At 41.8% G+C, this 26901-nt stretch overlaps 1 protein-coding gene across 1 annotated transcript; it reads left to right on the forward strand.

The window, feature by feature from the left end:
- Positions 1–1999: 1999 nt before the first annotated feature.
- On the forward strand, positions 2000–24917 carry ZNF10 (zinc finger protein 10). The gene is made up of 5 exons (XM_012558021.2): positions 2000–2121; positions 7553–7622; positions 12864–12990; positions 13344–13433; positions 21476–24917. Exons 2-5 carry the CDS (start codon positions 7590–7592, stop codon positions 22927–22929), a joined length of 1704 nt encoding a protein of 567 aa, XP_012413475.1. The 5' UTR covers positions 2000–2121; positions 7553–7589; the 3' UTR covers positions 22930–24917.
- Positions 24918–26901: the final 1984 nt, after the last annotated feature.

The raw sequence follows: 26901 nt of genomic DNA on the forward strand, positions 1-26901 counted from the left end.
GTCATAAAACAACATGTGTACTTCTGTTTCATGAGAAACTATTTGTTCTGTAAGCCTTCACCTGAAGTACAATTAAAAAAAAAATATATATCGTGATTAAAAAAAAAAAAAACTGGGCAAGGATAGTACAAATAAAGAAGATCAAACTGCAATGCCAATTTTGAATACAGATGAGTGAGAGGTAAATAAAATACCAGCAAAATGAATACAGCAGTATATTAAAGGAATAATGATAATCACATTCAAGCAGGGTTTAACCAGGAATACAAGAACGGTTGAGAAACAAAAACTATCACTGTGATTCACCCCGTTAATAGACTAAGAGGTTAAAACAGATCAGGAAAAGTTACTGGGTAAAATAAAAATGCTATTCTAACTCCTCTCACAGAATAAACTCCAACTCCAACCAGGCTGTGACCCTACTGCTCCAGTGTCATCCTCCAGGGCAGCGGCCCTACAGTTCCCCCCGGAGGTTTCCTCCCTCAGGACCTGGTTCCCACCCCCCTTTCCAGCCTCAGGCAAGTGCCTCCACTTAAGGGGCCTTTACAGATACCCTCTCCCTCTCTCTTCGGGACAAGACTTCACTTCTTTTCAACCCCATTTCCTTTTAAGGCAGGGCCCTCCCAGCCGAGGAGACCCCCACATATGCAAAGTAGAACTGCTCCACTGGGTTTTCTTTGCAGTGATCTTTTCAGGAGCAGATCGCAAGGCCTTTCTTTCGCTGGGCCACTAGGTGGGTCCAACCGCCAACCTTTTGGTTAGCAGCCATCACAAACCCCTTGTGCCACTCTTGACCACGATGCCTGTAAAGGGACCGTGTGATGAGCTGCAGCCATTCTAAGCTGCTGCCTAAGGCATCGTAGGCCATGCTAGACCAGCACACACCCAAGGTCTGGACATTTAGATAAGACCCCAACCTTAGAGTTTCCGCCTCACTATCCCTGTGACTTTTCAAAATAGCCACTTAGAACTAAGCCAGCGTAAGCTAGTGACCACCGCCCTAAATACCCTGTAAGTAACAGGTGCTTGCTGTTCTGCTCTCTCGCTCGGGACCTGGGACGGCGGACTGCCTTCCCTGGCTCGTGTGCGCCCCCGTTTTAGGAACTGTGAGAAACAAAGTTATTTGTTTCACTGCCTTTGTGTGCGGGTATTGAAACTACGCCTTCAAACAACCCAGAATATTTAGGGCATTTATAGCCCATATGCAGGTGGTCCCACCAGCTGACCCCCGTGGGGTGCTGCATGCCTCCTTCTCCAGTGGGCCCTCATTATTTCTGTCCCTAATTCGCCAATTATTGTCACAGGACGTTCCCACCTTCCTTTTTACTCGCCGGGCGGCGCGGGCGAGTTCCTCTACCTTTTACGCGCTTCCACAGCTCACCTGTCCTCGGGTTGCCTGCCTCCCGGCGTCGGCACCACCCGATCGCCGAGCGGTCGCCGCTCAGTTATTAGGAGAACGGATAGGAGAGCACCTCCCGGGCAGGCGGCTGCGCCCCAAGCCCTGAGGAGGGAGGCAGGGCTCGGCTGGGCCTCAGCGCCCCGCGCGAGAGGAGCGGGTGGGGCTGGGACTACAGTTCCCAGGAGGCCGCGCCCAGCGCCCCGCCCACCGCAGACGGAGTCCGAGTCACGGGTCTCGGCTGCAGTTCTCGGCGGAAGTTTTGAGGCGCCGGCCTAGAAGACGAGGGCGGTGCGTGTGTCACGAGTTGTGGGCTGGACTGGCCAGTGGACGCGTACAAGTCGGCGTAGGGGCACGTATGTGACGGGGCGGGGCGTGTACGTGACGGGGACGGAGTGCGTGCCTGACGTTGTGGCACGTACGTGACTGGGTGGGAGCGTGCATGATGGGGCGGGCACGTACGTTGACGGGGCGGGGCGGGGCGGCCCGGGGCAGGAGGCGGTGTGAAAAGCTAAGGAGCGGCGGTGGCGGGGAGGGCGGGCTGGGAGATAGGTGCTGCTGCCCGGCGCTCGACTCGCAGACTCACCTACGCTGCTTTCGCCCTGGCCAGCTGCCCTGCACGTCGCTTGTTAACGGAGTCGTGGTTCTTCATTGATTTTGCCCTTGCTTCTGCTATTGTGACGGGTTTGCTTACCCTCATCGAACCTTCTAGTTGCTTGTTGCAGGTATTTATGAAAGTGCTGATTTTTTGTGTTTGCTTCGTAATCAGATACATATTAACCCGTGTGGTAATATTGCAGTTTATTAATCTGACCTTTCTAGTTAGATGGTAATATCATCCATAAACTGTTTAACTCCTTGCATGTATTACTGTTTTTCCCTTCGCCTTGCTTTTTGAATAATGTCGCGTCAGTAGTGTTAATAGCAAACATTCCTGTTTTGTTAAAAATAACGACAATGTGCTGGTGGTTGTTCGAACCAAGTATTATCTGAATAATACAAAGTAAGGTTCCTTCCATTCCTGCTTAGTTTTTTTTTTTTTCTATTTATGAATAGAGGCTAAAATTTTTGTATACGACCTTTCTAGCATCTGCTGAAATTATCTTGCTCTTTGTTGAAGTAGGAAATTTCTTAATTGTAAACGCCTTACCTTCCCGGGAGGAATCCAAGGTGCATTTCATACTGGTTTTAAAAATATAAATACTGTTTTATTCTGGTCATAGGTATTATAGAAGTTTTATGCTAAGTCCATTGGCAAATAGACTATTTGTTGGTCTAATCTAAAAAATTTATAGGCTCTGTGTGGGACAAAGAACTAGTTGGCCCTTTGTATCTGGTTTCTGAAAATAGCTTGAGCTGGTAAGGTGCTTTTTGTTTTCTAAAATATCCGGGCAAGTAGGGGCTACACAGGCATGTAAGGACTACACAGGTCCCACACCTGGTGAATTAGCTTCAGGAAAGGAGGGTTCCGATGCAGTCATGCATATTCAGTGATTGCATCCATCATACCTATGCATTAAGGCCCCAGTTATGCATATTCACTGGGGTCCCAGTGGACCTTAGAGTGCTGTCTTTGGGGCCTCCTGGGTTGGTGAGAATATCCATGAATGGAGGAGGGTGACACATCCCTAGGGATAATGGAAGTCATGTGCCGGGAACTCTCCCAGAACTTGCCTGATGTGTCTTTTTACTTGTATATTTTCTGGTTGTAATAAATGGGTAACTGTAACTATAGGTAGTACTCTCTGTGAATTTTGTGAGCTATTATAGACTGTTAACAAACGCACAAGGGGCAGTGGGATTCCAACTTAGCTCAAGGTCGCTAATTCAGAGGAGGGCTGTGCAAGCAGTCTTTAAGTACAGAGCCTTAACCTGAGATAAATGAGCTTTGGGTGAGTGGTGGACAGAGAAATGCTGCATGGGCAGTTGATGAAGAAGGACAGAGTCCTTCTAGCTTGTGACCTAGCCTCAGGTGGATAGAGGGAGAGACTGTGCAGAGAGTTGTACAGACTCCTGAGCCTACGGCTGGAACCCAATGACCTGTCCCCGGGTGGCCAGGGATTTTTTTTTTTTTTTTTAAATAATACTTTATTGAGTTTTTGGTGAAAGTTTACACAGCAAGTTAGGTTCCCATTTGACAATTTTTGCACAAATTGTTCAGTGACAGTTAATTTGTCACAGTGTGTCTGCATTCTCTTGTGTTCTGTTTGTTCCATTTCTGTTACTCTAGTTTTCCTGCCCCCTTATCTTCTCATCTTTCCTTTTGAGTAATTGCTGCCCTTTTGGTCTCAAACGGATGATTTGTAAGTAGAGCACCCATCTTATGGGTAATATCCTTTATTTTGTGTGTGACTCTGCTATTTCGCTAAAAGGTGATTTTAGGGGATAGACTCAGTTCTAGGTTTAAAGAGTATCTCTAGGTGATAGTCTCAGGTAGTCAGCCAGGGATGTTTTGACCTGACTCTGGGTTGTTAAGTGAGAGAGGAAGTGCCACAGAAAAAGTAGCTGACAACGAGGATCTTGGAGATGTGAGAAGATAAAGCCTTGATCCACTTCGAAGTGGAAATTGGATTCATGTGGGTCCTTGCCACGAAGTTAGTCATAAAAGTGAGTTTTCTCCACCTTGCTGTTTAGAAGTGTAGTTGGCGACAGTGGTGCTCTCTGGAAATAATATTTCTAAAAAATTTATTTTGAAAGGATTCACCAGAGAGAACATCTGAGCAGCCAGATTTTTGAGGGATAATTCTTGATTCCCTTGTCTTTTACTTTGCTATGTTTGTTTTCTTTTTAAAAATTTTGTAAAGATTATTTGCTTATTAAAGTTATTCAGCAGTTAATTGTCTCAAAATTGCCTATTTCATCAATATTTTCAGTGTTTATGTTCAAGCGGTGTCTTACTCATCTAGTCATTCTGCTGCTATAACAGAAGTACCACACGTGGATGGCTTTAACGAAGAGAAGTTTATTCTCTCACAATCTAGTAGGCTACAAGTCTAAATTCAGGGTGTCAGCTCCAGGGGAAGGCTTTCTCTGTCTGTCAGCTCTGGAGGAATGCCCTTGTCATCCGTCTTCCCTTGGTCTGGGAGCATCTCAGTGGAGGAACTTCAGGTCCAGAGGATGCGCTCTGCTCCCAGCACTGCTTTCTTGGTGGTAGGAGGTCCCTACTCTCTGCTTGCTTCCCTGTCCTTTTATCTCTTGAGAGAGAAAAGGTGGTGCAGGCCACACTCCAGGGAAACTGTTTACATTGAATCAGGGATGTGACCTTAGTAAGGTGTTATACAATCCCGCTGTAATCCTCTTTAACATAAAATTACAATCACAAAATGGAGGACAACCACACAGTACTGGGAATCATGGCTTAACCAAGTTGACACATATTTTTGGGGGACACAGTTCAATCCATGACAAGTGGGTTTGTGTATTGTCCTTTAAAAATATTCTGCATCTTTGGATCTTAGCTTTCTCATCTTCATTTTTTTTTTTTAATTACATAGATTAACTGGAGGTTTGTGTGTATGTATTTTTAATCTAGTTCTGATTTTCAGAGACAGCTCAAAGATTTAATTATTTTTATTTTCACTTGGTGTCAGAGTTGTTAATCATAAGTGTGTGTGTCTAGAAATATGTGTATACGAATATGTGCGGGTGCATATATACACATGTATGTGTGTATATATGTATTGTATGTATATATAATTTCTTAACGTCTATTATAAATGTCAAAGGTAAGATTAGTATGAAGATTACATAGATCCCACCCAAAGTATATGGAGAAGATAAGAATTTCAACTCTAGCTATAGGGTAATAGCAGAAAGAGGCTGTTAAAAAAAAAAAAAAGAGGAGGAGGGACGGCAGGATGTCACCCACAATACTAGCCAAACAAGTCTTAGATTAGAGATGTTGACTACAGTCAGCTGTGTAGCTGTGAACTGGCTAGCACAACTCCTCCTACCGCTTTTAAGCCTGCTTGGCACTACACTAGTGTCAGTCTATGATCTAATCTACTCCTTTTTCATTATAACTGTCCTTTCATCTTTAAAGTCCCTTGGATGCTGAATTCCACACACACCTGCCTCTTCTTGAAAATTGTTCGTTTGTTCCTTTATTCTTCTCACTCAGCACATATTTATTTAACTCTTACATGTGCCAGTCACAAGGGCAGATATTTGAGATACACATCATAAATTACATAATGATTTCTACTTGTCAATGTTATATATAAACATCATTTTGGAAATTCATCTAGGGCAATACAGTATTTAAATAAATATGAGATATACCTTTTGGGTCATGTTTCTTCTTAGAACTTTAAGGAAACATAAATGAATCTTTCCCCATTTTGTGTTTAGACGGATTCATTACTGTAATATGAATTTATTAAAAGTGGTTGGATTGTCCAGTCTTTGCCTGTTACTGTGTTAGAGAGTGGAGATGGGGAGAGAAATAGCATACCATTTATAAAGGACTCACCTCCCCCTCACTGACCAATAGGAATTCAGTTCCTAAGGCAACACTACAAAAGCGTCTTCTCTTGCTAAGACGTTTAATTATCATCCTTCTTGACTGCCAGTTCTCATTTTCGACTTATTATCAAAAGAGCACAAATGTCTTTAGCTTAAGCCCAAAAAAGTATTGAAATCCTACCGGGAGAAGGCATCTATTTTGCCAAAGCAGTGTGCTACCGACTGTGGAGTGGCCTACTTCATGAACCCTCCAAGTCCCTGGTTTGCATGATGGAAAATAATTCAAAGAGCCAAAAATGTGTGAGCCACATTGGGAAACAACCCTCAGATGCTGAGGCCTTTTGTGAGATGTTTAGGTGATTCCTGTAACTTGGAAGGGCCAGATGTTTCGAGGCCCCGAGTGAATCGGAATCTCTGCCATCGGTATAGGAGTAGGTCCTAAAAGCTTGTACACTGAGTTTCTGACCATTATTCTGGGAATAATCAGGTTGGGGCGGTGGCGTGGGGGTTGGTATCAGAAAGAGCAGGGCATGTTAACAGGGAGGATTTGAAGTGTTTGAAGAGGAAGATAAGAATTGGAGATAGTTTTCTATGAGAGTATGGTTAGTAGGTTGTGGGATGGGGAAAGAGATCAGATCTATGTTTTTCGGGATCTGAACCTACACTAATGACTTTCAACTTTTTTTTCCTGTTGTCAGTGAAAAGTACTTTGAACAGGGAATACAAACACAGATATGGGTCTTAAGACACAGTTTACTATGTAATCCAATATAGTTGCTACAGCTGGACCTCAAATTTGACCTTGAGCTTCCCTGTGGCCAAAGGAAAGAGGGAAATGTGCCCAGTGACAGGATCTGGTAGGGCCATATGACTAAAAACAAGCCAGTTGTTTCCTAGAGGCACAGATTTTCTCCGTGCTAAGCCCTGAGAGGAAGTTCCCCTTTGGATCCTAACATAGCAATGACCCCTGTGTGTAGTAGTTGGTCTGGGCAAACTCCACATAAGATACAACGTCAAGCTTCCCTTTATCCTGTATTCCGAGGCATTGTGTATTCTTGGCTGAGCTGGGTCTTTAATCCAGGTCTCTTCACTCTTAGTTCAGGGTTATGGACTAAACCAGGTGTAATTTTGAGGTTGTCACATCTCACTGAGGATGTTAGATCACGTCAGGTTCCCCTCTGACCCCTAAAAAAATTTTTTTTATTGGTGAATCAAACCAAACTCATGCCATTGATTCGATTCTAACTCATAGTGATCCTATAGGACACAGTAGAATTGCCCCATAGGGTTTCCAAGGCTGTAAATCTTTACAGAAGCAGAGTGCCACATCTTTTTCCCGAGGAGCATCCAGTGGGTTCAAACTGCTGACCTTTAGGTTAGCAGATGAGTGCGTTAACCACAGTGCCACCAGGGATCCTTTCCTTATTTGTAGGTAGAACCATTCAATTCCAAATTAAATTAGCATGAAACCCCAAAGATTAAAGGGGGAAAAGGGAATTTACTTAGCTCTATTAATCATAATTCTGGGGAATTTTGGAAGTTATACCTTTGTTTTTGGAATATTCCTAATGTTACTTTTTGTGTAGTGCATGTTTATATTATACCCAGCTTGTATGTGAGGGATTCTAGCTGATGATTTAGGGAGCCTCCAAGGCATAGCAAACTTCCGTCACGTTTCTTTCTTTTCCCTAGGTTTGCGTTTTCTGGACTCTACAAGAAGGAGCAGGGTATGGAAGCCCAGTTGCTAACTGCCCAGTCCAGGGTGAGTTGTGGGTGCCTTCTCTCTCCTTTGTTTTCTGAGAATCCCTTTTTGCTGAAGTCCTGAAATCCCTTTGCCCTTGAAATTGTATCTCAGACACTGCCTTCCAGTAGACTAGGCTTGTTTTGTTCATTTCTTTTGTAGCTGTAGTTTTATTTCCTTTAATATGAAAAAAAAAAAACCCAAAAAATGAGTTTATAAATTATATGGGTGGAGTCAAGCGAGGGAATATCAAAGGTTCTCAAAAGATGCTCCTGTTTTGTCCACACTAAGAAATCAAACCCACAGCAAGCTTCCTGCCTCAGAGATGATGAGCTTAAACCAGACCAAATCAAACCCATTTCTGTCAAGTTGATTCTGACTCATACCAACCCCATAGCGACCCTGTAGGACAGAGTAGAACTGCCCCATAGGGTTTCTAAGGCTGTAATCTTCATGGAAGCAGACTGACACATCTTTCTTCTGGAGAGCAGCTGGTGGGTTCAGACCGTCAGGAACTTTCAGTTAGCAGCCGAGCACTTTAACCACTGTGCTGCCAAGGCTCCTTGATGATGAGCTTAGCATGAGGTAAAGTGTATGGGTCTTTTATTAGGTTTCCAAGCAAAGAAAGGATTGAAAGGATGTGAACACGAGTTGAGTGAAGAGGACACCACAGTCTCTTTCTCTACCTGGGGTGGTTCATTCTCTCTGTCATGGCCACGGTCCTGACTTCTCTCCTAGCCTCTTCCTCAACTTCCAATAATTGCATTTCCTAGAAGGGCCTTTCCTTTCATTTCTCACCAGTTGTACTCGGCCTGAGGGTTGCTTGCTCTCTTTTGATCAGTGCATTGGGGATCCAGGAGCATTGTTACCATGAAGGATGGTGAGGGAGAATCTTCTTAATTCATTCCACATGGATTTCCCTCAGTTGTGCCTTAAACTGAAGAACTGGGAATCTTGGTCCTTCTTAAGAGTCGCTCTGGTCCCTGTTGTCCATGGGTGTTATGCTGGCTGTATGACTTCCTCCATGGGGAGCATCTGTTTGGAGGAACTCAAGGGACTAAATTATTGTAATTATCAAAGGGTAACTGTCAGACCAAGACACAAAAAGCCCACAGGAAGATGGAACTTCTGGGAGCAGAGTGACTTGGTGTGTCCAGGGTTGGAGATTCAGCTCCTTATGCCTCTTGTAGCTGCTTCCTCTGGAGGATCTCATGCTAATCTAGATGGGTGATCTGGGGAGGCAGGTTGAGAATGGGCCTGAGTGTCCTGCACGTGGTGTTCTCTGGCCAGTTTGTGGATGGCCAGCCCCATATTGGGGTGACTGACCAGGTGTTTAGTGTATGCATTAAAACCAGGAGTTTTAAATAGGTTAAGGGATCATGAGAAAATTTTTTTTTTTAATTTTTAAAAAATTTTATTGTACTTTAAGTGAAAGTTTACAATTCAAGTTAGTTTCTCATATAGAAATTTATGCATACGTCGTTACGTGACCCTAGTTGCTCTCCCTATGCTATGACAGCACACTATTCCTTTCCACCCCTGATTTCCCTTGTCCATTTAACCAGCTCCTGAGCCTCTCTGCCTTCTCATCTCACCACTGGACAGGAGCTGCCTGTTTAGTCTCATGCATCTACTTCAGCTAAGAAGCACACATCATTTTATGTCCCATTGTCCAGTCTAATCTTTGTCTGAAGAGTTGGCCTCCGGAATGGTTTTAGTTCTGGGTTGACAGAGAGTCTGGAGCCATGCTTTCTGGGGTTCCTCCAGTCTCAGGCCATTAAGTCTGGTCTTTTTACTAGAATTTGAGTTCTGCACCCTACTTTTCTCCTGCTCTGTCAGGGACTCTCTGTTGTGTTCCCTGTCAGGGCAGTCATTGGTGGTAGCCAGGCACCATTTAGTTCTTCTGGTCTCCGGCTGAGGAAGTCTCTGATTTATGTGGCCCTTTCTGTCTCTTGGGCTAATACTTTCCTTGTGTCTTTGGTGTTCTTCATTCTCCTTTACTCCAGGTGGGTTGGGACCAATTGATGTCTCTTAGATGGGCACTTGCTAGCTTTTAAGACCCCAGATGCCGCTCACCAAAGTAGGATGCAGAACATTTTCTTAATAAACTTTGTTATGCCAGTTGACCTAGATGTCCCCTGAAAGCATGGTCCCCAGACCCCCACCCCTGCTACTCTGTCCCTCGAAGTGTTTGTTTGTATTCAGAAAACTTCTTAGCTTTGGTTTAGTCCAGTTGTGCTGACTTCCCCTGTAGTGTGTGCTGTCTTTCCCTTCACCCAAGGTAATTCTTGTCTACTACCTAGTTAGTGAATAACCCTCTTCCTCTGTCCCTCCCCACCTTTGTAACCATCAAAGAATGTTTTCTTTGTTTAACCTTTTCGTGATTTCTTACAGTATTGGTTTTATACAATATTTGTCCTTTTGCAAGTGACTAAATTCACTCAGCATAATACCTTCCAGATTCCTTCATGTTATGTTTCACAGATTCATCGTTCTTTATTGTTGCGTAGTATTCCATTGTGTGAATATGCCATAATTTTTTTATCCATTCATCTATTGATGGGCACCTAGGTTGTTTCCATCTTTTTGCTATTGTGAACAGTGCTGCAGTGAACATGGCTTGTGATGGCTCTTATTTCTCTAGGATATATTCCAAGGAGTGGAATTGCTGGATTGAATGGTACTTCTATTTTATTTCTAGCTTTTTAAGGAAGTGCTAAATCGGTTTCCAAAGTGGTTGTACCATTTTACATTCCTGCCAACAGTGTATAAGTGTTCCAGTCTCTCCACAATCTCTCCAACATTTATTATTTTGTGTTTTTTGGATTAATGCTAGCCTTGTTGGGGTCAGATGGTATCTCATTGTACTTTTGATTTGCATGTCTCTAATGGCTAATGATCGTAAGCATTTTCCATGAGAAAACGTTTGAAGTTACATTTAAGCCAGGATCTTAAAAGAATGACTTGTGATTGTCCAAATAAATATGAGACAACACGCTTTGTGAAGGCCTACATTTTTAAGAGAGCATGGCTTATTTGAAGAATTAAAAACAGTTCACAGTGGCCTAACCATAGGAAGCAAAGGAGAGAGTGATGGACAGTGCAGACCTTCTGGACCTGTTAAGGACTTTGGACTTTAAAATCTTATGCTGACAGTAACACAGATTTTGTGTTTGCACTAAGTTGATGTGATTTCCCAGGAAGCATGTGCCCAGTTATAACAGGGCTGAGGAGAGAGCTCAGACTACCAGCTATTAATTTTTGAGGAAATAGGGCGGATGAGCTTGCAAGGGAGGCTGGGCCTGAGTCTTCCGGGTGGTGGATGGGAAACGGTGGGGCTGGTGTCTGGGAGACGATGCTTCAAGCATGAGAATATGCACAAACGTGCAACGTGCTGCCGAGAAGCCAAGCTACATCAACTAGAAAGTGAGAAGAGAGATCACTGTTGGCCTTGTTAGAGTAATTTGCAGGATATTCAGGGGACAGAAATTTGATTACAGTGGGTTGAGGAGGTGGGAAGTTGAGCAAATGGAGGCAGTTTTTTAAAAGAAGTTTGGTTGAGATGAGAGGAGATAGCTGTAGAGTGAACCAGAGTTGAGAGTGCTGGATTGTTAAACATGAGAGACTTTAGATGTTTAAATAGTGATGGTAAAGAGCCAAAAGGGAAGGAGAATTTGAAGGCACACAAGAATGTGCAAGCATCCTGAGATGTCATGGGATGAATCCATATTCAAGATGGCATGATGAGCCTTTTGATAGAGGGATGCTCTTGTGTTACAACAGTGATATCAAATGACTGATTTTCTCATTCAAGTTGTAAGTCAGATGGCATAGTGGAACACTTACAGAGAAGAAAGTTTGAAATAGTTGTGAAAAATGGGAAAATGACCTTCAAAGGGAAGGATAAAGAGGAGGATTGCTGAGGTAATGAGTTATGTAGAAGTTAATGGCCATGAATTTATTATAGAATCTGATTTCTGTGAATTTTCCCTAAAAGTTCTCTGCTTTTTGGGTGCGGGTGGAGGTTAGCAACTGGAAGGAAAGAAAAGAAGTCAGGGGGGTTAGGCTTTCAGCTAGAGAGTGTCTGAAGTGATGGATTATAGATTCTCAGTGAGGTGGAGAAGGAGAGACACCTTCTAACCATATGGGTCCCTTTATTTCCCCCTTTTGTGAAATAGTTGTCATATGTGTTATCTCTACATATGTTGCAAAACACCACCAGACAGTGATAGTTTTTTTTTTTTTTTTCCCAACTGTCATACATAGTTAAAGAATTTAGGAGGAGAAAACTAGCTGATTATATTTACCAGATATTTACTGTTTTTTAAAATAATAGTAAATATCATTCATTCATTCCTGAGATTTCAGGTTTGCCTTTTGAATCATTTTCCTTCTGCCTGAAGAACTTGTTTTGGCATTTCTTTTAGAGCAGCTTTGCTGGCAACAAATTCTGTTCGTTTTACTTCATTTGATAATGTCTTTATTTTGCATCATTCCTGAAGAATGTCATCACTGGATATAAAAATTCTGGTTGGACAGTTCTTTTCTTTCAACACTTAACAAAATATTGTTCTACTGTCTTCTGATCTCTGTCATCTTTGATGAGAAATCCTTAGTCATTCAAAAAAAATTTTTTTTTCTATATGTAACCAGCACTCTTTTTGATGTGGCTGAAAAAGACCTTGCATCTGTTACTGTCTTTCTTTGTCCAATTGTTTTGCCACTACTAAAATATAATCTTTTAACTTGTCAGTTTTTATGCCTACCAATGTTTTTGAAAAAAATTTTGAGTAATTATTTAAAGATGGTCATAAAATGTGGCTAATGTGTACATTTCAGATCATTAAGCATGGCTAGGGAAGTAAGTCTCTTAAGTGTTAAATCCTTAAGATCGCAAGACTTTTATTCCTCTTTTCTTGCTTTTATGTCACATACTTTAAGAGTAGATTGACTTTTGGTGTGTGATTCTCCCTGCTATAGCTGTTTATGACAAACTTGATTTAAATAAAAGTGCTTAGGACAGTTTCTACACCTAAAGCACAACAAGGAACTTATTTCTTGACTGTAGGTACATAGTACCCATTCCTTTTAAGACTTGACCAGAATCCCTCAAAATAATGAATACTACTCACCATTAAAATAAATTCTAGCCCATCCTCTTTCCCTGTTCCAGTGCTATCAGGCCGATCTCTCTTCCTGTCAATATTCAGGATAGGGAGGGCAAAGATATACATTTGGTTCAATATTTGTTTGATGTTTTAGATGCTTGTGACCTTCAAAGATGTGCTTGTGGACTTCACCAAGGAGGAGTGGAAGCTCCTGAATGCTTCTCAACAGATCATGTACAAACATGTGATGCTTGAGAACTATAAGAACCTGGTTTCCTTGGGTAAGATTCACTTCTATTTTTGTAGGAATGTATATTTATTGTGAAGATTTTGGTTCTTTGTTGATGCGACTTTGATGAGACTTTGAAGCATGTATCAGAGCTTAGTCTTGGGGTCCAGGGTCCTAATTTTTTTTGGGTATAGGTCAGGGTTTTGGTACTCTTGCTTTTATGAAGAAAATTGTTTTGCCAAATTTTTTAAGTACGTATTTCTTTTGTTGTCTCTGGACCTCTCCTTGCCTACTCTTCATAGTCCCTGAGGACCAAGGGGTTGGTGTTGAATCTGGGATGCTTCTTTATCTTCAACCCAAATCTCCTCTACCCTTGCCCAATTCCTTGTCTTTTCCTGTGAATAGGGCATCAGTTTCCCAAACCAGACGTGATACTCCAGTTGGAGAAAGGTGAAGACCCCTGGCTGATGGAGATTCACCAAGAGACGTTTCCAGGTAAGAACCAAACAGGAATCGTTGCAGGCAACAGCCCAGATGACCAGTGGTGGGTTAGAGCCTCTGTAGATAGTGGTCAGCTAGCTCTCCTCACAGGTACTTGTTTTTGAGAAGATTGAGTTTTTTACCTCCAGTTTCCCCATTTCCAGTCTATATTCTTGTCACACTTCTGTTTGCATTCAGACACAAAGATCTCTTACTTTTTCTTTTCTTTAATAATTTATTTTTGTTGTTGAGAATATACACAGCCAAAACATACACTAGTTCAAGTTTCTACATGTATAGTTCAGTGACATTGATTACATACTTTAGGTTGTACAATCATTCTCACCTTTCTTTTATAACTTGTTCCTTCCCCATTAATATAAACTCATTGTTCTCTAAGGTTCCTATCTAATCCCTTGAGTTGCTGGTGTCAATATGATCCCATATAGACAGATCTTAAAAGAGCATAATGCTCAAGGCAGTCATTCTTTACTAGTAAAACTAAACTATGGTTTGGTTTTAAGAAAACTTCAGGGGATACTTTTGGTTTAAGGTTTGAAGTTTATCTCAGGGCAATAGTTTCGGGGGTTCATCCAGCCTCTATGGCTCAAGAAAGTCTGGAGTTCATGAGAATATGAAATTCTGTTCTGCATTTCCCCTCTTTTGATCAAGATTCTTGTATACAATATTTAATCTTTAAAATGTTCTGTAATGCTAGGCGGGCCCCATCTAATTCTTCTGGTGTTATGGCAAAGGAGGCAGTTTTTTCATGGAGGCAGTTAGCCACACATTACATTTTCTCCTTCTGTTCCTGTCTCTCCTTCTTCCTCTGTTGCTCCAGGCGAATAGAGACCAATTGTTGTGCCTTGGATGGCAGCTTGCAAGCTTTTAAGATCCCAGGCACTACTCAACAAACTAGGAAGTAGAACAGAAGCACTAAACACATTATTAGGCCAGTTAACTGCGTTCCTCCAAATCAAGGAACCAAATCCCATAAAATGTTTGGTTGTACATAAACTTCCTCAGCAGGTACTAATTTTTTTGGGGGGTGGGGGGGGTTGTTGTAAATATACCTGTCACACAACTTTTGCCAATTTAACTTTTTACAAGTGTAAACCTTACTGACAGCAGTTACATTAATCAGCTGTACAGTCCTACCCTTAATGAGATTTTTCCATCATCATAAGTTGAAATTCAGTGCTACATAAGCAATAACCCCATCCCCCCCCACCTCTAGTAACCACCAAGAAACTTTCGTCTTTGTACTTTGCCTGTTCTTTTCTTTCTCTGTAACTGAGGTCATATAATATTTTTCCTTTTGTGAGTGACTTATTTCACTCAGGATAATGTCTTCAACCTTCATTCATATTGTAGCATGTATCAAGACTTCATTTCTCTTACTGGCTGAGTAGTATTCCATCGTACGTATGTACCACATTTTGCTTATCCATTCATACATAGAGAGCATTTAAGTTGTTTCTGCCTGGTGGCTATTGTGAATAGTGCTGCAGTGAACACTGGCGTACAAGTATCTGTTTAAGTCTCTGCTTTCAAGTCTTTTGGGTATATACCTAGGAGTGTAATTGCTGGGTTATATGGTAGTTCTGTGTTTAGTTTTTGAGGAACCACCACACTGTTTTCTACAACAGCTGTACCATTTTGCATTCCTACCTGCAACGGATAAGGGATCTAATTTCCCCACATCCTCGCCAGCATTTATTATTGGTGTCTTACCTCTTCATTAAAATTATTTTTATGTATGAAATCAAAAGAACAACATTTGCCCAAAAGGAAAGATGAGAAGGCAGGAAGGGGTTGAAAAACCAGACAAACGGAAATGGAGAACCCAGGGTGCAAATGGAAGGAGTGCTGATACATTGAAGGGAATGCAACCAGTGTCATGGAACACTTTTTATGTACAAACTATCAAATGAGAAACTAATTTTCTCTGTAAACTTTCACCTAAAGTACAATAAAAAATTGAACAAGCAAACAAAAACAGTAGAGGAAATGGTGCAAGGTATAGGGGAATTTTGTAACATTAGTGTAACTTTTTTGTAAATCTAAAACGATTCTAAAATAAAAAGTTTATTTAAAAAAATATTTTTATGTTAATGTGCTCGGATTCAGCCCTGTTCATGTTTCTTTCCTGATTATTACCACTAACTCCAAAACCAGTTGCCGTTGAGTCAACTCTGACTCATGGCGACCCCATGTGTTGCAGGGTAGAACTGCTCTCCATAGGGCATTCAACCTTTTTTGGAATCAGATCACAAAGGCTTCCTTTCTCTGAGGCGCCTCTGGGTGGGTTTCAACCACCAACCTTTTGGTTAGTAGTCGAGTGCTTAAGTGTTTGCACCACCCAGGGATTCCTTACCACCACCTCTTAAAAAAAACAACAAAACGAAAACCCACTGCCTTGGAGTCAATTCTGACCCATAGCGAACCCATAGGACAGAGTAGAACTGCCCCATAGAGTTTCCAAGGAGCGGCTGGTGGATTTGAACTGCCGACCTTTGGGTTAGCAGCAGTATTTTACCATAGCTGTTAACCACTGCGCCACCAGGGTTCCTCCTCTAGCATCACCATATTCATTGATTCTGATTCATAGTGTGGTGTGATGGATCGCTTTTGTGTAGCCTTTCTTGCCATGATATTGTAACTCCCAAGTGAGTGGGTGGGACTGTGCAGATAGGGTAATCGTGGTCCACTGAGGGGATTGATCAGTTTTGCCATCCTGCTGGTCTTGAAATGAGCCACCCCAGAGACGGGAAAGAAGACGATTCCACCACCACCAAGGAAGGAGAGCCAAGAGCGGAGTGTGTCCTTTGGACCCCGGATCCCTGTGCTAAGAAGCTCCTGGAACCAGGAAACCAAGAGAGAGAAACAGAGAGCTGTAACACTGAAGACAGTGAGAAGTAGTGGCAGAGAAAGGGTGGCAGTAGGGACAGGCAGGAGATGGTGCAGTGGACTTCCTGGCCTGCGGAGTGAGAAAGCTGAGTGCCTTTGCGCAGGAGGCTTTATGGCAGAATAAGGTGCCTCTGGGCACTTGCTGGAGCTAAGTTTGCTGACCCACGGAGCTAGAGCTGAGCACCTTTGGGCTGAGGCTTACTGGCGGAGTGGGGTGCCTCTGGGCACTCAGCAGCAGATCTAAAAGGTTTGTTACACTTGCTTGAACAGGGCAAAGGCCGAGGGCTAGAGAGAGGCATGCCTGTGAGCATGGCTGGGAAGAGACTGTCCTGATGAAAGAACTGTATCCTGAGCATCTCTGAACCTGAATTGTAACATGTTACTTCCCTAATAAACCCCATAATTGTGCGTATTGTCTATGAGTTCTTTGTGGCCATTGCAATGAATTATTGAACACACCAGAGAAGTAGAGAGTGCTGTGGGAGGGACGGTTGTTGTCAGAATTGGTAAACATGGCGGAGAGAAGAGGCATGTCTGACCCCTACCTCGTAGGAATCAGCCTTGGTCTTTGATGTTGATTCTCCTTTCCCCTCATGAAGTTAGAGGAGGTCAGACACCGCCCCCACACAGTTTTTACACATAGTCTCTCCCTTTGGGTGCTTAGCTACCACACTGTTCTGCCTAGAGCAGAATAAAGCATTGTGTCTTAGTATTCAAAATTCTGCTTGTAGTTCAGTACAGTATATATCAAGAACATTTGAGTGGAGAAACATAAAAGTTTACTGAAATAATGGAAAGATTTCTGTAAAAAATGGCGTCGGGCATTGGACCTCCTCGTCTTAACTTTACAAGGGTGAGGACAATCATTACCATCATCATCAGCCTAAGGCTGATTCCTGTGAGGTGGAGGTCAGACATACCTCCACCATCCATCCTTTTTACTAACTCTGACACCAGCTGTCCCTCCCACGGCACTCTACTTCTCTGCTGGGTTCAGTAATTCACTGCAGTGGCCATGCAGAACTAACAGATAATACTCACAGTTATGGGGTTTATTAGGGAAGTAACAGGTTGCAATTCAGGATCAGGAAGAACTCAGGATACAGTTCTTTGATCAGGACAGCTTCTTCTCAGCTGTGTCTCTGGCCCTCAGCCCCTTGGTCACTCGGACCTCAGCCTGGCCTCTGCCCTGCTTGGGCAAGTGTTGCAAAGCTCTTTAGTTCTGCCAGTAAGTGCCTGAGCTCACCACTTGGCCAATAAGCCTTGGCCCGAACGTGCTCAGCTCTCTTACTCTGGGTCGCAAAGCCTAGCTCCACTGACAAGTGCCTGGAGGCACCCTATTCCACCAGGAAGCATCCTGCCCAAAGGCACTCAGCTCTCTCGCTCTGTGGTTCAGCATGCCCACTGTAGCCACCTTGCTCTGTGGGCTGGGAAGCCAGTTGCGCTGTCTCATGCCTGTTTCCTGGTCCTGCTACTTCCATTTCTCTGCCACTGCTTCTTGCCATCTCTGGTGTTACAGCTCTCTTTCTCTGTCTCCTGGGCCTAAGAGATTATCAGTTCAGGGACCCCACGTCCAAAAGATGCTCTCCGCTTTCATCTTTTCTTCTTGGTGGTAGTTAGGTTCTTCCTGTCCGCCTGTGGGATGGCTCATTTTAAGCCTAATGGAATGGCAAAACCGACAAATCCCCTCGTTAGGCTTTCCTTGTTAGTCTTATTTGCATTATTAGGAAGCTGTCTAATCCCCAGAGGATCACTGGTGCCGCAGTGGTTAAGTGCTCAGCTGGTAATCAAAAAGTCAGTGGTTCAAACCCACAAGCCACTCCTTGGGAGAAAGATGTGGCAGTCTGCTTTCATAAAGATTTACAGCCATGGAAACCCTATAGGGACAGTTGTGTTTTGTCCTGTAGGGTCACTATAGGGTCGCTATGAGTCAGAATCAACTCAGTGGCAATGGATTTGGTTTGGGTTTGGTGTATCTCCTCGGTGGGCCGCAATCACCTTATTTGCATAGTCCCACCCAATCATTTCGTGAGCGTTACAAGACCATGGCGAGAAAGGCTACGTAAAAGTGATCCGTTGTACCTTAACTTCTAAATTGTGATTTTTTAAAGGACTTTTTAGTGTATGGATAAAGAGCAAAACTTAAAGACAAATACATTATGGAATTATAAAGACATTTAAAAAAAAAGAAGAAGAAATTAGGGAATCAGGAAATGTGGGCTACAATCCTAAGTAACCTGTGGAAGAACAGAGTGAATCCTTGTACCTCTCAGGATATCAGTTTGTTCTTTTTTAAAATGAGAGAATTGGAAGATATATGTTGTTTTCAAATTGCATTCTAAAGAGCTCTAGCATTCTAGAATTGCCTCTGGCTTTGGCAGGTGGGGCCCTACCTTCCTTGCCCAGTCCCCTCCCTTCCACTGGCTCCCCTTTTTTGTATTGTGGTAAAATATATATATGTGTGGGTGTGTGTGTGTTTGTATGTATATATATTCTTTACTTGCTACTTTAATCACTTTCAAGTGTACAATTCAGTGACATTAATTATATTCGCCATTTTGTGCAACCCTTACCACTGTCTGTTTCCAAAAGATTTTCACTAGCCCAAACAGATTCTGAGTACCTCTTTAGCAATAACTCCCCGTTCTTCCTCTCCCTGGCTGCTCTCATTTGTCGTAGAATCATCTCTTGCATACTTATCTCTCCTCTTTCATGTGTTCCATTCTAACAGCCTCTGTAAGCTGTGCACTGGGACCCCATCACCTACCACTTTTCTGAGAGTTTGTTTTGGGGACATAAATGAATAATTTCTTTTACAAGGATCAGCACAAAGCTGGTTCCTATGGGTGGAGGTTAAAGATGTCCCAGATGTCCAGCTTTCTTTTCCAAATTGCTGAACCACTCCACCATCTCTAACATCAAGTGTTCCTCCTCCCCTCAGTACTCTCTCTCCTGTCTTTGGGTCCTGTAATTCACTGCAGCATCTTGCAAAACTCGTGAACCATATCAAGGAAATGGTTCATGTGGTTGTGGAGTCTGGCAAGTCCCAAATCCGTGGGTCAGGTGTATGTATCTCCTGACCCATGTGGCTGCAGGGACTGACAGATCTAAACTGGTAGGTCAGACCACAGGCTGCTGGCTCACAAGGCAGTGGAAGCTGGTGAATCAGGTCAGATGATAGACTGCTGGCCCGCGGGGCTGTGGAGGCTGGTGAACCCCAGAATCTGAAGGTCAGACGGCAGGCCACTGGCTCAAGTCCCGAGTCCCAAGAACCAGAGGTCAGATGATCACAAACCAGACGTGGGATCAAAAGTGGGAAGCAGTGAGAGTCTTACCAGGGCATCCACATATATGTGTTAGCTGGATGCCACACCCCAGGGAAGGGTGTAACTCGAGTAAGGGTAGGACTTGAGTCACACCCTCATGCAAGGCTGTGACTCAAGATACACCCCCTTACCAATCTTGCCTCGTTAACATGTAGAGGTTAGAATTTACAACACATAAAATGGAGGAAAATTGCATCAAAATGGAGGACAACCATTCAATACTGGGAATCATGGCCTCACCAAGTTGACACATAACCCCAACCATTACAGGTTCCACGTACCTTATTTGCATAGTCCCACTCAGTCATTTTGTGTGAGTCACAAAGACCATGGCTAGAAGGGCCATATTAAGTAATTCATTGCTCCATAGGCCAGTTTTAAAACTGCTTCAGAGGGCTCATGAATTCCAGTTGTTTTCACTTGCCTTCCTTTGCAGAATCACTGCTCTCACAAACATCTGGCTTTCTCACTGTACCATAGCTCTATATGTATTGTTTTTTCAACTTATTTCCATTTTCATCTTAATATTTCTAAAATGTAAGTCACTTTGTGGCTTCCTAACATAATTCCTTTTCCCACCTTCCCTATGTATAGCTGTGCCATAAAGAAAATCAGCCTCCTAGGTTAAACAATATCGTTTATGTTTTCACACCTTTATTATATATAAAACCAAAATACCAGTCGCCGTTGAATTGATTCTGTCTCATGGTGACGATGTGTGTATCTGAGTAGAACTGTGCTCCATAGGGTTTTAAGTGGCAGTTTTTTGGAAGGAGATTGCCAGGCCTTTCTTCCAAGGTGCCTTTGGCTGGACTTGAACCACCAGCCTTTCTGTTAGCAGGCAAGTGCTTAGCCTTTTGCACTACCCAGAGACTCCTTTATTAACAAGTGATCTTTTGTTTCCAGTCTAAATAATTTTGACTTCTCTCAGCCATCTTAAATACTCCTCTCTGAATCATATACTACAAATAACCCACTTCTCATGGTGCAGAACAGATAGGAGCACTTACTACTGACTCCATGTAGGTTGCTACAGAACATGTAGCTTCCCAGGCCCAGTGCAATCTGCTCACATCTTAATTACTGTCTCAGTTATCTAGTGCTGCTATAATAGAAATACCACAAGTGGATGGCTTTAACAAAGAGAAATTTATTTTTTCACAGTCTAGTATGCTAGAAGTCCAAATTTAGGGTGCCAGCTCCAGGAGAAGGCTTTCTCTGTCAGCTCTGGAGGAAGGTCCTTGTCATCAATCTTCCCCTGGTCTAGGAGCTTCTCAGTAGGGACCCTGGGTGCAAAGGATGTGCTCTACTCCTGGCGCTGCTTTCTTGATGGTATGAGGTCCCCGTATCTCTCTGCTCGCTTCCCTCTTTCATATCTCAGAAGAGGCTGATTTAAGACACAACCTAATCTTGTAGATTGAGTCCTGCCTCATTAACATAACTGCCTGTAATCCTGCCTCATTAACATCGTAGAGGTAGGATTTACAACACACAGGAAAATCACATCAGATGACAAAATGGTGGACAATCACACAATCCTCAGAATCATGGCCTAGCCAAAGTGACACATATTTTTGAGGGACACAGTTCAATCCATGACAGTAACCTAGAGCTGTTCATCTTTCTGTTCCTCTGATGCCTGATGCCTACACATGCCAGGCATTTCCTGGCATCTTGGGCTTTGAATAATCTCTATCAAGCTGACAAAATCGTATTTGAAAGCAGCTCTACAGAGTCTCACGTACTTTGTCTCCACACACATCCCACCATTCTCACTTTAATACTTTCTTTAGTTACTCAGAGCTTTTTTATTTCTTTCAGATTCAGAGACTGCAGTTGAAATTAAGTCATCAATATCCAGTAAGAGCATCTTTCAAGATAAACAATCCTATGACATTAAAATGGAAGGAATGGCAAGGAATGAACTCTGGTATTTGTCATTAGAAGAAGTCTGGAAATGTGAAGACCAGTTGGACAAGTATCAGGAAAACCAGGAGAAACATTTGAGGCAAGTGGCATTCACACAAAAGAAAGTACTTACTCCAGAGCGAGTCTGTGAAAATGGGAAATATGGGGGAAATGGTCTTCTCCCTGCTCAGCTGGCATTAAGAGAGTATTTCCATAAACATGACTCACATAATAAAAGCTTAAAACACAATTTAGTTTTTACTGGTAATCAGGAAAGCTATGCAAGTGACAGTAATGAATGTGGTCAAACATTCTGTCAAAACATTCACCTCATTCAGTTTGCAAGAACTCAAACAGGAGGTAAACCCTACAAATGCCCTGATACTGATGACTCTCTTACTCATGGTACATCCCTTGGTATATCGAAGGACATGCATAGAGAGAAACCTTATGAATGTAAAGAATGTGGAAAATTCTTCAGTTGGCGCTCTAATCTTACCAGGCACCAGCTTATTCATACCGGAGAGAAACCCTATGAATGTAAAGAATGTGGAAAATCTTTCAGCCGGAGTTCTCACCTCACTGGACACCAAAAGACTCATACTGGTGAGGAACCCTATGAATGTAAAGAATGTGGAAAATGCTTCAGCTGGTTCTCTCACCTTGTTACACATCAGAGAACTCACACTGGAGACAAACTGTATACATGTACTCAGTGTGGGAAAGCTTTTGTTCATAGCTCCAGGCTTATTAGGCACCAGAGAACCCACACTGGAGAGAAACCCTATGAGTGTCCTGAATGTGGAAAATCTTTCAGACAAAGCACACACCTCATTCTGCACCAGAGAACACATGTCAGGGTGAGGCCGTATGAATGTAATGAGTGTGGCAAGTCTTACAGTCAGAGATCCCATCTCGTTGTGCATCATAGAACACACACTGGACTGAAACCCTTTGAGTGCAAAGATTGTGGGAAATGCTTTAGCCGAAGCTCTCACCTCTTTTCACATCAGAGAACCCATACTGGAGAAAAACCTTATGAATGTCATGATTGTGGTAAGTCCTTCAGCCAGAGCTCTGCCCTGATCGTGCACCAGAGAATCCATACTGGAGAGAAACCATATGAATGTTGTCAGTGTGGGAAAGCCTTCATCCGGAAGAATGACCTTATTAAGCATCAAAGAATTCATATTGGAGAAGAGACCTTTAAATGTAATCAGTGTGGAATTATCTTCAGCCAGAACTCTCCATTTATAGTACATCAGATAGCTCACACTGGAGAGAAATTCTTAACATGTAATCAGTGTGGGACAGCTCTTGTTAATAGCTCTAACCTTATTAGGTACCAGACAAGTCATATTGGATAAAGTACTAATATGAGTAGGGAAAATTCTTCACAAAGAGCAATAACTTTATTTTGCATCAGAGAACTCATTCTGGAAAGAGCTGTATACATGCAATCTGTGTGAAAATGTTTTCAATATTGTTACTATTCCTTTTGTGCACTAGAGAACATCCTGGGGTAAAAAAAGAAATGGAAAAAAAAACCTCTCAAATTACATTGCAGTAAATTACATTGGATTTTCTTCTTTCCACAAATTCCTACAAAAGAAATTGGCCTAGAAGCATTCTTGACCAAGCCTTAATGCTTGAATCTTACAAGGAATCATTAAGTTGGTGAGTTGTTATTAAGGGGTGTCCCAGCTTCATTACCTCATCAGAAAGGTAAATAATCGAGACTGCCACTGTAGAGAGAATTATTGCTGAGAAGAGTAAAAAATACATATAGATATTACAACAAAATATGGATAGTGTTATTCTAGTGAGTTAGTGTGCTGTTGTTTACTTGATTATCCAACTCCTCTGGGACACTTAGTAGTTTTTAATCTGTTTTATGTGTCTGGTGTAAACCACAGTTTGGTTAGCAGCGGGTAAAATGAATGCAGTAAAAGAACAATACATTTACACTGCTAGCAGTATGAGTTTTTAAATATATTTGCATGTAGGCAAGAATCGAAAGGTGTACATAAGTGAACAGAATTGATAGTTTAGACAATGGAATTATGAGTGAGTTTCTTTTTTATGGTTTATTCAGTGTTGTAACAATTATTTTTGAAAAACTTAAGATTTAAAAAAGGAATCTTCAATTTTCCATCTACCTTGAAGGAAGTTTGCTAGCAAACTTTTTCATTCATTCAGAGTTGTTTGGGGTCATTAGTTAGAGTTCCACTCTTGAAGACATGGTGCTAAAGGCACCTGAGAATTTAAAAACGCAGTAATTTTCTGGCTGATGGGAGCTAGAGGAAACACTGGGCATTTGAACAGGTCAGGGAGGGTCCCATTTGAGTGGTAGTGTATAATAGGGCAATATTTAGAGCAAGTATACTCATGGGATAAACACAGCACTGCCCAATGCCGCCCTCCTTCTCAAGGTGGTCTTTTATCTTTATAAAGAAAAGATAGTGCTTAGAGCATAGACTGAGCAAGACTACACAGATTGAAATCCCATGTCTGCCCCTAATTAGGTCATCTTGGGTATGCTATTTAGCTTCTTTGTGCCTAACTTACAGATACCCTTGTCTATAAAATAGGGGTAACAACAGTATTTACTTCATAGGATTGTGGTGAATATTAAACATGTAAACAAATTAGAATAGTGCCTGACACATATTAAGTACTTTATAATTATTAACTGTAATCATCAATATTATTATTGCCCCAGCCTAGTGTCTGTCACTTAATTTAAACCTGCCTGAGTGCTTATAAAGACTCTGTGAGTTCTCCCTTTCCAGTTCCATGTGGTCTCCCTTTTTTGCCTAAATCAGGACTTATCAACATGGGTAGTCTCTGACCCATGGTGGGTGTGTGTGGATTCGTTTCCGAGTTCAGTCAACCGTTTTTAATAATGTATGCAAAATTGTTCGTTTGTACAAAGGTGTTCCCTTCTAGGGAGAGGATCCCAACCTTCAGACACTCTGGTAAGTCCATGATGCAATAAACAAATTCAGGAAGAGGATCTGTTGTAATTCTCTGTTTCATTCTCTGACTGGATCTCCTGTGTGTACGGACTGGCGGTGATTTGCTATTTTCGAGCATATAAGATTCTCAGTGATTGTTGAATGATACATGAATAATATTGAGACAATAGGACAGAGATCTTGATGTCTATCTGAGTCAGTCTAGAAATGATTGTTAGAATCATAAGACCTGAGAACTAGAAGGAACATAAGAGATCTCTTGATTGTACAGTTGAGATCCAGTGAGTTGCCCGAGGTCTCACACACTTTGAGGGAAATTAGAGCTAGAACTGTTGTTGTGTGCCGTTGAGTCAATCCTGACTCATAGCAACCCGGTAGGACAGAGAAGAACTGTCCCATTGGGTTTCCAACGAGTGGCTGGTGGATTTGAACTGCCAACCTTTTGTTAGCAGCCAAGCTGTTAACCAATTTGCCACCAGGGCTCCACTAGATCCCAGGTTGTCAGTTATTCTCAGTGCTTACGTACCATTCACATGCATAACATAGTCCTATCTGAAGTATAATTTCATTATAAGTTCTTCATGGGAGTAAGAGTAGCCTTTTAGCTGGACCTCTGAATTTCTGATGACCTGTGGCCCACTTTCCTCAACTGTATTATGAGTACTGCTAGTATCTACCTCATAGGGTTATTATGGGGATTAAATGAGATAATATGTGTGAAGCACTTAAAACAGTACCTAGCACATAGTGTTATATGTGTTAGCTATTTTTTATTAACACTCTAAGGACCACCTCTGTAATGTGGACAGGGACATATGACTATGGATGATTACTGAAACATTATAGTCATGCAAAATTTGAAAAATTAAAGTACAGTAGCGTAATGGTTACTTACGGCATAACCATGAAATGGAATATTTTGGAGACCTTAAAATTATGTTCACAGAAAGTTTGGTAACATAGGAAAAGTGCTGATGCTATGATGTTTTATGAAAAAAGCATGATAAATAATTGTCAATCTGGAGTAAACTCAGAAATATGTAAAATATGTAAAAATAAATGCATTGTAAAAAACTGAAATGAATCTTGCTAAAAACTATACAGAAACTTGTTAACCTACGTATTGAGAGAATTGGAGTTTACTTTTCTGTTTGTTTATACTTTTCTATTACCAAAGTCTCCTTAACATTATATATTACTTTTAGAATCAGGAAACAATCTCTTAATGGATTTTTTTTTTTCTCTTCAGAAGGTCAAATCTGCAAAAAAAAATAAAAAAATAAAAAAGAACTAACAAGGGAATTTAGCAAAGTCACAGGATACAAGGTCAATATATAAAAATTTAACCCTGTATGGTAGCATCATTTCAATTAGATAATGAAATCAGAAAAACAATTTACAATGGCATACAAAATAAATTCTTACTGATAAATTTAATGAAATATAAGATCTGTACACTGAAAACTATAAAACGCTGCTGAAAGAAGTTAATAAAAAATACATAGTAAACACATAAGCAATGGAGAGCTATACCATGATCACGGATGTGAAGACTCACTGTTGTTAAGAATGCAATTCTCAAATCTTTAGATTCATTGGAACTCCAATCAAAATTCCTCAGGCGCTTAGAAATTGATAAGTGGATCTGAAATTTATATGGCAATGCAAAGGACCTAGAATAGCCAAAGCAATTTTTAAAAAGAACCAAGTTGGAGGACTTAACTGATTTCAAAGCTTACTATAAACCATTCTAATAAAGACTATGGTATTTTCGTGAGGATAGACATAGATCACTGAAACCGAATAGAAAGTCCAGAAACTGACCTACACATATGTTGTCAATAGAATTTCAACGAAGCTGCCAAAAAAAGATTCAATGAAGAAAGGATAATCTTTTTAATGAATGGTGCTTAACAACTGGCTATTTGTTGGTGGGGGAATCTTCAGTCCTCACTTATACAAAAACCAACTCAAAATGCGTCACAGACCTGAATGTAAAAGCTAAAAATTTAAAATACCTGGGAGGAAATTCTTATGAATTTCGGGCTAGGCAGAGATTTCTTACATCAGAAAAAGCACAAATCATAAAGGAAAAAAAAGATAAACTGAATCAAAAGTTTCAGCTCTCTTAACTAGATGGTGCCCAGCTACCACCAACGACCTCCCTGATGGAACACAACAGAGAGTCCCTGATGGAGCAGGAGAAAGGTGGGGTGCAGAACTCAAATTCCAGTAAGAAGACCAGACTTAATGGTCTGAGACTGGAGGAACCCCGGAAAGAATGGCCCCTGGATTCTCTATCAACGCAGAACTAAAACAATTTCCGAGGCGAACTCTTCAGACAGGGATTGGACTGGACTG

The sequence above is a fragment of the Trichechus manatus genome, unplaced genomic scaffold (genome assembly GCF_000243295.1).
Source record: "Trichechus manatus latirostris isolate Lorelei unplaced genomic scaffold, TriManLat1.0 scaffold00131, whole genome shotgun sequence".
Lineage (NCBI taxonomy): Eukaryota > Metazoa > Chordata > Mammalia > Sirenia > Trichechidae > Trichechus > Trichechus manatus.

What these genes read in the sequence shown, in the direction of transcription:
- ZNF10 (XM_012558021.2), top strand. Translation starts at nt 7,590, where the DNA reads ATGGAAGCCCAGTTGCTAACTGCCCAGTCCAGG. An exon ending in TAAGAACCTGGTTTCCTTGG is followed by an intron (nt 12,991 to 13,343) that starts GTAAGATTCACT and finishes TCCTGTGAATAG; the next exon opens with GGCATCAGTTTCCCAAACCA. An exon ending in TCACCAAGAGACGTTTCCAG is followed by an intron (nt 13,434 to 21,475) that starts GTAAGAACCAAA and finishes TATTTCTTTCAG; the next exon opens with ATTCAGAGACTGCAGTTGAA.